Source organism: Acomys russatus, chromosome 21 (assembly GCF_903995435.1).
Source record: "Acomys russatus chromosome 21, mAcoRus1.1, whole genome shotgun sequence".
Taxonomy (NCBI): Eukaryota; Metazoa; Chordata; class Mammalia; order Rodentia; family Muridae; genus Acomys; species Acomys russatus.
The window spans coordinates 35,091,173-35,104,503 of record NC_067157.1 but is presented as its reverse complement, the minus strand read 5'-3'; the positions used below and the strand labels follow the sequence as shown (position 1 = coordinate 35,104,503).

The 13,331-nt window shown below is 41.7% G+C and overlaps 1 protein-coding gene across 1 annotated transcript in view; it reads right to left on the bottom strand.

The window, feature by feature from the left end:
* The window catches only part of Ect2l (epithelial cell transforming 2 like), a 75,338-nt gene extending 72,170 nt beyond the window's left edge, over window positions 1-3,168 (bottom strand). Inside the window, 2 exon segments of the mRNA XM_051164417.1 lie at window positions 1,774-1,886; window positions 2,991-3,168. Coding sequence (XP_051020374.1) covers window positions 1,774-1,886; window positions 2,991-3,092 — 215 coding nt within the window. The 5' untranslated portion in view covers window positions 3,093-3,168.
* Window positions 3,169-13,331: the final 10,163 nt, after the last annotated feature.

The window sequence follows — 13,331 nt, the reverse complement described above, 5'->3', positions numbered from 1 at the left end:
ATACCACAAGATCGCTAGTGACCTCCAGTGGTTACAAATGAAATTGCTTGGTTTATGGTCCCTAAGACTAGAATGTTCTGTACCATGTGATGATAGGTTTAGTCTGTCGTTTATTTACATTTCTAGAAAGCTGAAAAGGAGGATAAACGGAGTCACAGCAAATGACAATAGTAAAACATGCCTTCCTCCTGATCTTCAGACACTGACTGAAAAGTCTCTACTGGGGATGGGGAGATGGCTCAGTGGTTAAGAGCACGTACAGCTCTTCCAGAAGCCTTGAGTTCAAGTCCCAGCACCCACGCTATACAGCAGCCTACAAGTGCTTATAACTCCATCTCCAGTGCATCTGACATCCTCTTCAGGCACCTATGGACACCCCTTCCCTAGACACACATAAGTATAAGAAAATAAACATCCTTAAATAAAAGAATCTTCACAATTCATTCAACACAGTCAGGGAGATATCTTCTTCCAGTGAGCCCCACGAGGAAGCCTCTTTGAACAATCTTCTCTGAACCCACAGATGCAAGAGTGAAAGGCCAGCGGAGAAGAGGGGGGAAACCTGATCTCAACGTGATGAGCAGGGGAAGATGGGAGAAATTGTAGAAGGCCATTTTTGAAGTACAAGCCAGTTTGGCCACGACCACCCCTTGATGAGTTTTGATAGTTGTTGGCCTCTTCTTGAGCTCGTAGTGAAAGGAACTAACCCCAATGATGACACACCCAGAGCTTCACAAACAAACAGTAGGAAGTAAGCCACTTCCTATAGTCCTGTCAAAGAGGACTGGGTGAAGAGTTCCACTCCATTGACAAAGGATGTCTCAAAAATGCCGTTCTGTTATGACTATTAGCCAAAGTTACCAGTGACCCCAGACAGACTCAAGGTAACCTCTTTGGAGATGAATCCTGCAAAAACCATTCTTACAGGATCTGCTAATGCCCAGCTAGGTTCTTCAGTCTAGTCCAAGCATATTGAGGGGTTTTCTAGAATATTCTGGTTAGCCACACACCTTGAGTACCTCCAGTTTCACTCACAAGACATGTAGTGGCCTATTTAATAGGCCAGTGATCTGTTGATCTCCTGAGTCTGGATGTCTGTTCTGCTAACTGGAAAGCAGCTGAGCGTAGCTGAAGCATTGTGACTTCCCAATTAGAGAAAGCTAATATTCTTTAGAGTACTAATTCCTGATCAGAACATTGCTGTCCTGGCTGTCATTTCTACTAACAAATGTCATACATTTATGCCAAAGGGGAAGGGAGGAGCAAGAGCAGGAATCCATTAGTAACAACACCTGGTGTGCTGCATGTTTTCCCATAATCCTAAAGTCCATTAGTATTGTCCTTCCTTCCTTCCTTCCTTCCTGTATTGTGCCTTTTTATATTTTTTCAGATACATTCAATATTTAATAAGGATTTATGAAATGTCTATGTACCAGATATTCATCTGGCATATATTGTCTGTTTAATAGCTCCAAGGAGAATTTAATAGACCAAGAGAATAGACCAAGGCACAGACAGTGTTTGCAAAAATGAAACAGCCTCCCAATGGCATGAAGGTGCTAAGCCCCCAAGGCTCTCTTTCAGCCTGAAGGAGGAAAGAAGCACTAGGAGAATCTATTCAGAAGCCTTAAAATATCAGCTGCCTCATTTTTTTACAGGGAAAGCAGAAAATTCCTTAAGGGTTATATAAACATGTTACCATATTTTGGTTTCCTTAAGAATCAATAATTGCAAAAAAAAAATCAATAATTGCACCATTATGCTATTTTTTACCTTAATTGTGATTGAGAGCACTGTGAAAGAATTGTGAGTAAGAATGCCTGTCGTTGCTTGTTGGTCCAGAGGTCAAACCAGTGACTTATGAGAGTAACTCTCTCTTGAAAGAGCTGGAAGAGAGGAAAATTAGATTTCACTGTCCACTTCTTAGTTGCTAAGCAGTAGGTCAACTAACAACCTCCTAGCTAATAGTTACACCAGTTGTGACAGTTTACAAGTACTTTCACAAAGGTCTCTCCTTTCAGCTTATAGTTCTCTAATCCAATGATACAGGCAAGCCAGGACTTGTTGGGTGGGCCAGTGGGAAAAAAGAGGGGGTGTATAATTACAGAGGAGCCTCTGTAAAACAAAGGGCAATGACAATTCACGGCTCCTGTTTTTTTACCTAGGTTAGTGTGGCCTAGGGCAAGAGTCCAAATACTTCATCTTATCTACAGCCCCCCCTCACTGAATTGTGGGGTGCAGGAACACTTAATAGAGATTTGGTTTTCTTTACTCCCAGCTTTGGAGCTTCATAATACCCACAAAACTAAAAATTAGTCATTATTGCACAATGCCATTGTTGGCCCTGTCTCCAGGGAAGCCATACACCATGAACCAGCACCCCCGAAAGCTGGGCTTCAGCTCATCTTTGCCTACACAGATTCATTGTCTTTATTATAGACCAGGCTTTAGCCTCCAGCTCCATCCACTCTCCTCCCACTATAAGCAGCTGCACCTACATGAGCTCTGTTTCCACTGAAGCCTAGTGAGCTTGCCCTACTGTTCAAATAATTCTTCCTGAATTGTTTTTCAAAAGAACAGACACACTCAGGCTACACAGAACCACACAATGGGCACATGGTGGAAGAGTGGATTAATGAAACACACACACACACACACACACACACACACACACACACACACACACACACACACGAAAGTGCCCTCGACACCTCCCCAAAGCCAGTTCTCTACTTCCTTCCTCCACCACAGAAGCTCATGATGTCCTGGAGGCACAGAGCGACAACAATGGGTAAACGTGGTTCCTCCCCTAGGTAACAGACAAAGTCTCGCATGAGAAGACACTCTCTTTGGGACATAGCCAGGTTCATTAAAAAAAAAAAAAAGACTCAAAAACTAAACTATTTTTCATTAAAGCAAGACTCAACATGCCCCTGTAAAAACAACTTTGCCAAATTGAACTCAGGTCTACTGTAGAGTGTGCAACTCACCTGTTTATTTAAGGACTGGTTGTTAAAAGGTGTCCAGGCACTGAACCTTGTGTGCAAGCTCTCCATTTCCAGACTTTCCTGGGGAAAGCTCCTAAGTGACATCTCCGCAAATGACTTTCTTCTACTTCTAGGAATTATTGGTTCAAGTTAACAGATGTAGGGTTAGGAACACTTAGAAACTACCACAATATTAATTAATTTCTCTATAGGAATTATAGATCACCATATACTTCATATATAGGAAACAATATGTAGACGTAAAATTCAGGTATGCCTATGCACAAATATATGTATGGTGGACTATGAAAATATTCACCAAGTGTCTATGAACTCCAAATTGCATTTATTCTGTATTTATATACTTGTACCCATAGCTGAATATAAAACAAGAGTTGTTATTTTGCTGAGAGCTAAAATGGTGTTAGCAAGTGCTGTTGCTGAATCCGAGTTGGTATGTATGTTAGCCATTGCTACGTCACCAAGTACTCCAAATTTTAATAATTTAAAACATCGACATCAAACTTTTTAAAAAATCTCAACAACTTCTGATGGTTAAGAATCCAGGCATAGGGTCGAGTATATGGCTTTGTGGGTGAAAGTACTTGTTGTACAAGCCCGGTGATCTGAGTTCCAGGCTCTAAGCCTATGAAAGAAGTCAGGTGTGGTACCCACATCTGTAACCCCAGCACTCCTGTAGTTACTTGGGAAGCAGGGACATGAAAATGAGCTGAAAACTCAAGTGTCAGACAGCCTAGTGTATGCAGCACAGCAGCAGAAACAAGAAACCCCCGCTTCAGCGAGGTGGGAGATGATAACAAATTCTGACCTCCAACCCCATGAAGGCAAATGTTTGCAAATGCAGGCAGTAGTAATGAATCTACTATAATAACATTCACTTTCTATTTATTTGTATAAAATACAAGTGCGCTCTCTCTCTCTCTCTCTCTCTCTCTCTCTCTCTCTCTCTCTCTCTCTCTCTCCCCATAAAACATTTTTACTACCATTTTGTTTCACCCCACAACATAATATGGAAAATAGATCTTTCGGTCCCCAATAACTCCATGCTGGGAGCTTGTTGGTGACACATAACTTGAAATGCACTGATATTATCAAGGCACCTTGCTCTTAAACTTCATTTCTAAAATCAACTAAAGATTTAAGGAATAAGTAACACTAAGCTTAAATAAGATCTTTGAGAGAAGGGAGAAAGGGTTAACGGTTCCAAAATAAAACTTTTGTTTACCAAGTTTCAACAAGAACTTCCACATAAAAGGAAGACGAAAGGGTTACTATATAGAGAGATACAGAAACCACCCAAAACTGCCTAATTAGATTATTTCTTCTTCTTCTTCTTCTTCTTCTTCTTCTTCTTCTTCTTCTTCTTCTTCTTCTTCTTCTTCTTCTTCTTCCTCCCAGGGTCCTACATAATAGGCTGGCCTCTGTCTTACTATTTAGCTGTGGATGATGTCTGAACATTTAATCTTCCTGCCAATGGCTTGCCTGAGTGTTGAGATTACACGGCTGTGTCACTACTCAGGGTTTATGTGGTGCTAAGGATTGAGGTGAGAGTTGGTGCAGGCATGCCAGACAAGTATTCAACTGGCTGAGCCATATCCCCAGCTCCAGATTTACCCTTGGAAATGTAAATTTGACATTATGTCAGATGTACTACAATATGTCAAATATAATTTGACATTGTAAAATCAATGTACTTATTATAAACTAAAGAAGAAAAGTTATGTAATAATTTCAGTAGACACAAAAAGTGCATTTTATAAGCTTCAACACTTATCCATCACACACACACACACACACACACACACACACTTAGTAAAGTAACAAGAGGGGAATTTCCTAAATCAAATATACTCCTTGTAGGAGTGTATTTGAAAAATGTATGGCAAGCATTGAACTGTATGTCAAAGTCAACCTTTTCCTCTAATTACAATTAGCATCTTTATTTGACATTTTTCTGAGTACTCTTTGCAGTGTAATAACCCAATAGCAAAAAAAGAAAAGTGAAATAATGTTAAGGGAAGAAATAAAATTGTCATTATTGACATGTATGCTAAAGAATCAACAGGTAACTTGACAGGTTTAAAGAATAAGTCTAGTGGGCTGGAGAGATGGCTCAGTGGTTAAGATCACTAGCTGCTCCAGAGATCCTGAGTTCAATTCCCAGCAACCACATAATGGCTCACAAACATCTGTTATAGGATCTGATTACCTCTTCTGGTGTGCATGAACAGAGCACTCATATACATAAAATAAATATTTTTAAAAAATAAGTCTAGCAATGCTGCTTCATACAAGGTCAACATGCAAAAATCAATTTTATTTCCATATGCTCACAAACATTTAAAACATTTAACGGGGCTGGGCATGGTGGTGCACACCTTTAATCCCATCACTTGGGAGGCAGAGGCAGGTGGATTGCTGTGAGTTAGAGGCTAGCCTGGTCTACAAAGTGAGTCCAGGACAGCCAAGGCTACACAGAGAAACCCAGTCTCAAGAAACAAAAAAAAAAAATTAATGATTTATAATCATTTTATGTGCATATATGTGTGTGAGAGGGTGCCAGATCTCCTGGAGCTGGAGTTACAAACGGTTGTGAGCTGCTGGGAATTGAACCCCAAGTCCTCTGAAAGAGCAGCTAGTGCTCTTAGGCACTAGCCATCTCTCCAGTTCCTCGTAAACACGTTTAAGACAATGATGTACCATTTATAAATAGCATTTAAAATCCAATTCAAATATGAGGGACAAGCATTTCACATAGAATACTAGGATCTCTGTGCCAAGAGAAAAGTTGAGATTAAAAAAAAAAAAGGATGTCAGCTTTCTCAAATTTCTCTATTACTCAGTGTAACCTCCATCAAAATCCAAATGGTGTTGAAAAGCTCGTTAGTTAGATAATATGTCAAGAATGGAAAAAGACAACTTGGGAAAGAAGAGTCATGACTGAACTGCACATGTGCAGGATTTGTTTATTCTAAAGTCAGGGTAAATTAGAATGTTAGCTTTTGGACCAAGAACAGACAATGCAATGGAATTCAACATGTTTGGAAACAGAGCCATGTGTGCATGGCCATGTGACTTATGACAAAGGTGGCACTTAGCATGCAGAGAAAAGATGGCTCCAGCCAGCAGCATATGGAGCAGGACAGTGTCCCTGGTCACCCAGCTGACCACCTGAAGCAGGACATACATTGCTATTAGTTGAGCCACTTTGTTTTTAGGTGGTTATTCAGAATCAACAAAAGCCAATATACCTGGACATATACGTAAATCACACACAATTTAGAACGGCCTTGTCACTGGGTCCAGGGCACTGAGGCAACAAGGAGTGGGTGAAATACTAAGACAGGATTAGAAGGTGAACTGTGTTAGTGGGCTATGGAAAACCGAGTGACACTGTTGCCGGTGTTGCTGTGACTGTTACAACATGCAACAGTGAACATATAAACACGACTAGAGATGTTCCAAGCAGAATATAGAAACTGCAGCCAGCACCAACATGAAAGATCTGTTCAGTTTGGGGGCAGGCTATCTAGTACAGTTTCCAGCAGGCAACAGTCTCAAGTAATAGCCTTTGGACAAAGATCAAACTGGGATGTGGCCATGAGACTCCTTGGTAAGATCTTTGAAAGATGTAGGGTGATACTGGATAGACCCTCCCATTTAGAAAGTAAAAGAATTTCTTTTTAACAATGTCTTGCTATTTATGTGTATGTATGTAGATCTATGCATATCTATGTACTGTGTGTGTGCAAGTAACCACAGAGACTTAAGAGGGCTACAAGTAGAATTACACAGAGGAAGCTAGAAAACTCTTAACACTGTGGAAAAGAAAGGATTCTTGTTTGGTGCTGCTGACATTTGGGGTGGTGTGTTACCCAACACAGACTGAAAGAGAGAGAGAGAGAGAGCTGTAGGTGGGCTTCTGGGAACTCAGATACCGCTGGTGGAAATGTACATTAGACAGCTGTTTGGTATTACTTACTGAAGCTGAACAAATACGAATCATTGCCCTAACAGAAAAAGTATATATATATGAATTAAAACATCAAAAAGACTTATTTACTGAGGCACTGACTTGCCTTGAGTGGGCATCATCCAAGCATCTATCAACAGTTGGATGGAAAAGCATATCATATATCCATGTAGCAGAATACTGTGTATCATGGGATGAAGGATACACACAGCCGTGGGTGGATCGCACATACACCCTAGCGACTGAAGAAGCTAGGAACAGAATAATACAGTTTGACCAGGCTGCTGTTAAGAATCAAGACAGTTGCCTTTGGAGAAAGAAAGAGAGTAACAGCTGGGAGGGGCATTACAGGTGACTCTAGGGCCTGATGTTGAACTACAAACAGGAGCACAGGTGAGTTCATTTTGTAATATTTTGAGCCCTATTGTTACGTTTTTAAAAATCCTCTATTTTGAACAAGAAGTTTGTAAAGTGATATAATTACATCAAAAACTCATGAAAAATATGAGTACAAATGTTATGGGAAAATATAACGCTTTTTTGAAAAGATTCTAAAGTCCTAAGAAATCTAAAACCCTAAATAAATGGAGAGATGTGCCTCATTTGTGATTACAGGGCTCAGCACACTGAACCGCTTAATTCTCTCTAATCTATAACCTTAACATGCTCTGCATGAACCATTATGAACAATAGATGAGTCCAGAAGTGATGGCACACCATTCCCAGTCTAGCAGGGCCCATGACCTTAGCACACTGACTCCATGATGCAAGAGCCATTCAGTCTGTAAAACTCAACATGTAGACAGCACTACCTGCCAAAAATGAAAAACCAAGACCTAATACATCAACGTCCATAGTGATGGGAATGTCTCTAAATGTACTAATCTTGCTTTTAGTTTCTGAAGTTCTGCTTCTGACTGTTTGTTTATTTGTTTGTTTGTTTGTTTGTTTGTTTTTGAGACAGGGTTTCTCTGTGTAGAACTCACTCTGTAGACCAGGCTGCCCTTGAACTCACAGAGATCCACGTGCCTCTGCTGGGATTAAACGTATGCACTTGTTAACTGAAGCGTGTCAACCCAGGACATGATTTTTGTGCTTAAAAGCTCACCCTGCGAAAGGCTTGGTGCTGCATTGGGATCTCGAACACCCAGTGTGGTCACCGGCTGCCTAATAAAGACTTTTCAGTGCCTTAAACCCACAGCTGAGCAGTATTCTCTGGTAAATACCTCACACTACCAGCACTAGGGGAGCTGAGACAGGAGAATCTCTGAGAAGCCAGACAAACTAGCAACACAGCAAAGACCCTGTGTTTAAAAAAAAAAAGTCTTGATGATGCCAGACAAAATTTTTTTAACTTTTGAGATCTTTTCCATTTGAAAGTAGTCTTAATGTTATTAAATGCACATGTGCTAATTTTTATAATTATTTTTATAATTATAATTTCAATACTAATTATACACATTGCAAACATAAATATCTGTTCTCTCCACGTCAGTGCCCACTCATCATGGTTTTGGATATAGAGAGAATAGATTCCCCTGAAACGGCAAGCCAATAGGTGTTTCTTTACAGTTAACTTTAGCAAAATTCATACAAGATCATAATTAATGGTGAGCTTCTTGTTAACTCACAAGGGAACACCTTCAAAATTGCATTTTGTTTAAGTTTGTGTACAAAAATATGGAAAAACTGAACTATCCAAATATTGTGAAGTTAAAAAAAATCCCTTCATTTTTTATTCCTGGCATTACTACCACATTTCACAGGGCAATATACGTGAAATAATGGAAAGAAAAAGACAAAGCTACAACGGATAAAAACAAACAAACAAAACCCTCAGAAATGCCCATCCAATTGACACTGCATTGAATTAATCAATAGCTGCACTTTGTGCAAACTGTAGCTATGACAGTCCTGAGAAGAGTGTCCTGTCTACGCTGCAGTGATGTTTCTAACTATGGATCATTCATCCTTCTGTGGCAGATTTTTACAGTTCATCTGATGCATTTGGGCCGACTGTCTCGGTAACCTATAGCTTTCCTGACAACTCCTCGCTCTCTCCTGCTAAAGAACTGTAGCCCTTTTCTGCTATTTTTAAAACTTTCTGCTACCACAGCCACCACCGCCACCACCATATCCGTAGCCACCACCACAGATAGGAGCCATTTCAGAGCTGTGACGTGGTTCATCTGCAAAGGTGCTGTAGTCGCACTTAACAACATGAGTTTTGCCTTGGGAACTCATTGCTAGGACACACCTCTCTCTCTCTCTCTCTCTCTCTCTCTCTCTCTCGCTCTCTCTCTCTCTCTCTCTCGCTCTCTCTCTCTCTCTCTCTCTCTCTCACACACACACACACACTAAATAAGTGCAAAAAAAAAAAAAAAAGAAAACCCACTTCAGCAGCTCTACTTGACTCATTATGTCCATTACTAGAAAAATAAAATAAAATACAAGTTAAATGGCCACATGTCAGTGATAGTCTAGCTGACATGCAAGCAATCAGATGTGTCTGGCAGCCCTTGGGTGCTGTAAATTCCAAGTGAGTGAGCAGCTGAAGAAACAGCTGGGGTCAGATGAATCCCAGAGTCAAGCATCTGCATATGTACTGCCTCCCTGCTATACAATCCAATGGGAAAGGCACATTTCAAAGTGATCGGATTTCAAAGACGTGGACACTCTTAGCAACCAGTTATGGAGACGCACAGGAGGGCAGCATGACTCGGTGAACACCACATTTATAAAAATGTGCAGCCACGCAAGGCAGCAGTATGTCTTGACAAGCAACATAATGCTGTATCATTTAGATTACAAACCTCATGGTAATGTGGGAAATGAAATATCTCCTTTTGAATCATTAAACCAAAACAAAGCCTTAGTGTTATATCTGATGTGATGTAAAATCACTCCAGGAGTCAGCCTAAGAGACGTGTACTTAGCGCGTTTCCCAAAATTGTTATCCTCTGTGCCAAGGGATAACTGAGTTACACAAGCTGAACACGACAGAATAGTTAGCTGTCTCTGCTGGTGGGCTTAAATACATGGCCACATGTGGTAGTTTCTCTCTCCTCTCTCTCTCCTCTCTCTCTCTCTCTTTTCTCTCTCCTCTCTCTCTCCTCTCTCTCCTCTCTCTCTCTCTCCCCTCCTCTCTCTCTCCTCTCTCTCTCTCCCTCCTCTCTCTCCCTCTTCTCTCTCTCTCTCCCTCCTCTCTTCTCTCTCTCTCTCTCTCTCTCTCTCTCTCTCTCTCTCTCTCTCTCTCTCTTTCTCTCTCTGTGCACGCTATACAAGTTTACACAAAATTATTTTCATCTCTGAAATGTCAGTTTGGGCTGGGAACGTAGCTCCGTTGGTAGACTGCTTGCCTGCTGCACATGAAACGTGAATGAAATACCTCAGTACAATATAATAGGGAAATAATTAATTGACCATAAGTAATGTTCCTTTCATTGTACAATGCTGTGGAAGCTTTGCCATGCTGGTGTTCACAGTGACCTATTAGAGGAAGAAATGACATACAGCATTTCCTCCTATTCACTGAGGCACAGTGCTCACCAACGTGTGTGTTATCTCGTGTGATTATCATGGTGTTTACTTAATTCTAGCAAATACTTCCCCGATCAGTGGCTTACTGTACCAAACACTGATTACCTCACAGTGTCTGTGAGTTAGGCGTCTAGGTACAGTTTAACCAGGCCTCCAGCTCAGGGCCTCTCAGTCCAAGTGTCAGCTGGAGACGGGTCATCCGAGGCCGGACTGAGGAACAAGTCCCTTCCAAGCTCATGCCTGTGGCACTGAGCCATCTCTGTGCCCTTTGTCTAATGACTGGAGGAAACTCTAGCAAGTTAATCAAAATGGAGGAGGTCATAGAAACCTGGTCAGTTGGTCAGTCAGAAACTCACAACCTAGCCGGAGAGTCGTGCTTGGCATCTTCTGTAATTTGGATCTTGAAGGTCCTCCCTAAAGGCCCATAGCACCCATAGTGGGCAGAGCACCCAGAGTGGTACTTAAAGAAGGTGGGGCTTTTCTGAGAACAGACTAGGGGCAAGTCTTTAGGTCATTGATGTCAAACCATTCAAGATGATTTTGGAGGCTCGGTTCCCTTATTTTCTTTATTCTCTTTTCCGTTCTAAGCACATACTCCCACCATGGTATGCTTTCAAGAAAGGCCCAAAACAACAGGGACTGAAACCTTCAAAACTGTGGGTCCAAATAACCTTGCCTCTTAAAAGTTATCTAGAATATGTTACAGTAACAGAAAGCCGATTAATCAGCGTAGCATAGGCAGATGGGGTCAGGGAGCAGATCAAATAGTGAGAGCCCTGTTGGGAGCCACTGGAGGACTGGTAGAGAGAGATTGTCCATCTTAGTGTCCAGAATGAAGCATTGTATTCTGCAAGTGTGTGAGTACAAAGGAAAAGCTGTTGTGTTTATCTAGTTTCGTGGTATCTTCTTAGAACAACCAAACCCGGAGTAAGAGATGAAATGGCTGGGCAACAGCCAGTCGATAGAGAGAGCTGCCTCACTGTTGGAATAAACCAGACGCATCAGTTAACTCTTTCCCTGAGTGATTTGTTTTGTAGCTGGAGAAATGGAGGGCAGGTGGTCCCACTCCACTCCTACAGAGGGTGCACTCAGAATATCACAAACAAAATGTGCTTGCTGGGGGCAGAGAGACAGCTTAGCTTTTCTGTTTGCAACTCTTGAGGAGTTCAATTCCGAGCACCCACCTGAGGTGCCTCACAGCCACTTCTAGCTCCAACTCTCTTCTGAGCTCTGTGAGCACCCTAGTGCTTGTACATACACACACACACACACACACACACACACACACCATTTTTGTTTGTTTGTTTTTGCTGTTTTGAGACAGTCTCTTTACATAACGCTGGAACTCACTATGTAGACCAGGCTGGCCTCAAACTCACAGAGATCTGCCTGTCTCTATCTCCCAAATGCTGAGGCTAGAGGCGTGTACCACCACACCCGGCCCATACAATAATTTTTAAAATATTATTAGTTGGCCGAGAGGTGACTGCACTCGGCACTTATTCGGTACTTTTACAGTTCACACATGCAAAATGGGAAGTGCTTCATTTAGTGTCTGAAATGTAATACCTTCAAAACCATCCTCTAAAGAGGCCATCTACACACTACAGGGAAGAACTGCAACTTACAAGAACGTGAGGGCAACCAGTAAAGTAACAGAAAAGGAAGACAATCCCAGTCAAGTTCATTTACCCACATTTGGTTCATAATTTAATGTGAATACAAGCTAGTATGTTTGTTTATATTAAATATGCAAGAAAATAATAGGTAATGAAGTGATGGGTTGTCCTGACAAAAATCTGTGCATTACAGCACCATTGCTTTTTTAAAAAAAGTCATGCCTGGAGCCGGGATGTAGTTCAGCAGGTAAAGTGGAGCTTGGCCAGCACGCATGAAACCCTGTGTTCCTCCCTTGCACCGCCACGTAAAGTGGTGCGATGATACACACGTGTAACCCCAGCTCTGGGAGGCACAGGCAAGTGGGTCAAGAGTTAGTCATCCTCAGTTACACAGTAAATTGGAGGGCAGCCTGAGATATTTAGATCCCCCGCCCCTCTTTCTCTGTGTGTGAGAGAGAGGAGGGGATGGTACTTGTGCTAGATTTTTAGAAGTTAGAGACGTTACTGATCTAGAGCTACAAAATCAAAGCAAGGGGTAACTGCACTATTTAAATTCATTCAGGAAAAATAACCCATTGCTGTTGCCTTACTTTTTTACCTCCTTCACTGCTATTTTTCTCCTGCTAAAATTAGTGTTTTTTAGAACATCATTTCTGAGGCTGCTGAGCAACACACATGTCATTTCTGAGGTCACACTGCCACAGGCAGGCTGCGCACACCTCTGCTTGCGCTGAGTGAACTTGAATACAGAAGGTCTCAGGAAACTGGTCCAATACTTCAAGCGACGTTTATTAATAATCACAACACCAGTACTTGTCAAAAGATAAACATTTAACAATGGGGCAGAATTATTCGCCTTGGTCATGAAATCACAGCATATGGAATCTTAGAACCACAACCTTGCCACTAAAGCATCTTAGTCTCTTCTTTATTTAGCCTTACAGCTCTTTCTCACATCTTTGGACTCTAGAGGAACAAATAGAGTGAGATCAGACAGCCGGAGCAGGAGAGCTAGTAAGAGCCAACCTGGAGCCCTGTGAAATATCAGTGTTTTCCAAAGTGCTGGAGCATTTCTTTCCACCCCAGGAGTGTCTAGTAGAGAATACTTTAGTTGCCACTGCCCACTCAAACCTGACCCTGCCAGGGACCTCCAAGGCCATGAGGGTGCTGCCCAAGGTTTTTCCAGAGGCC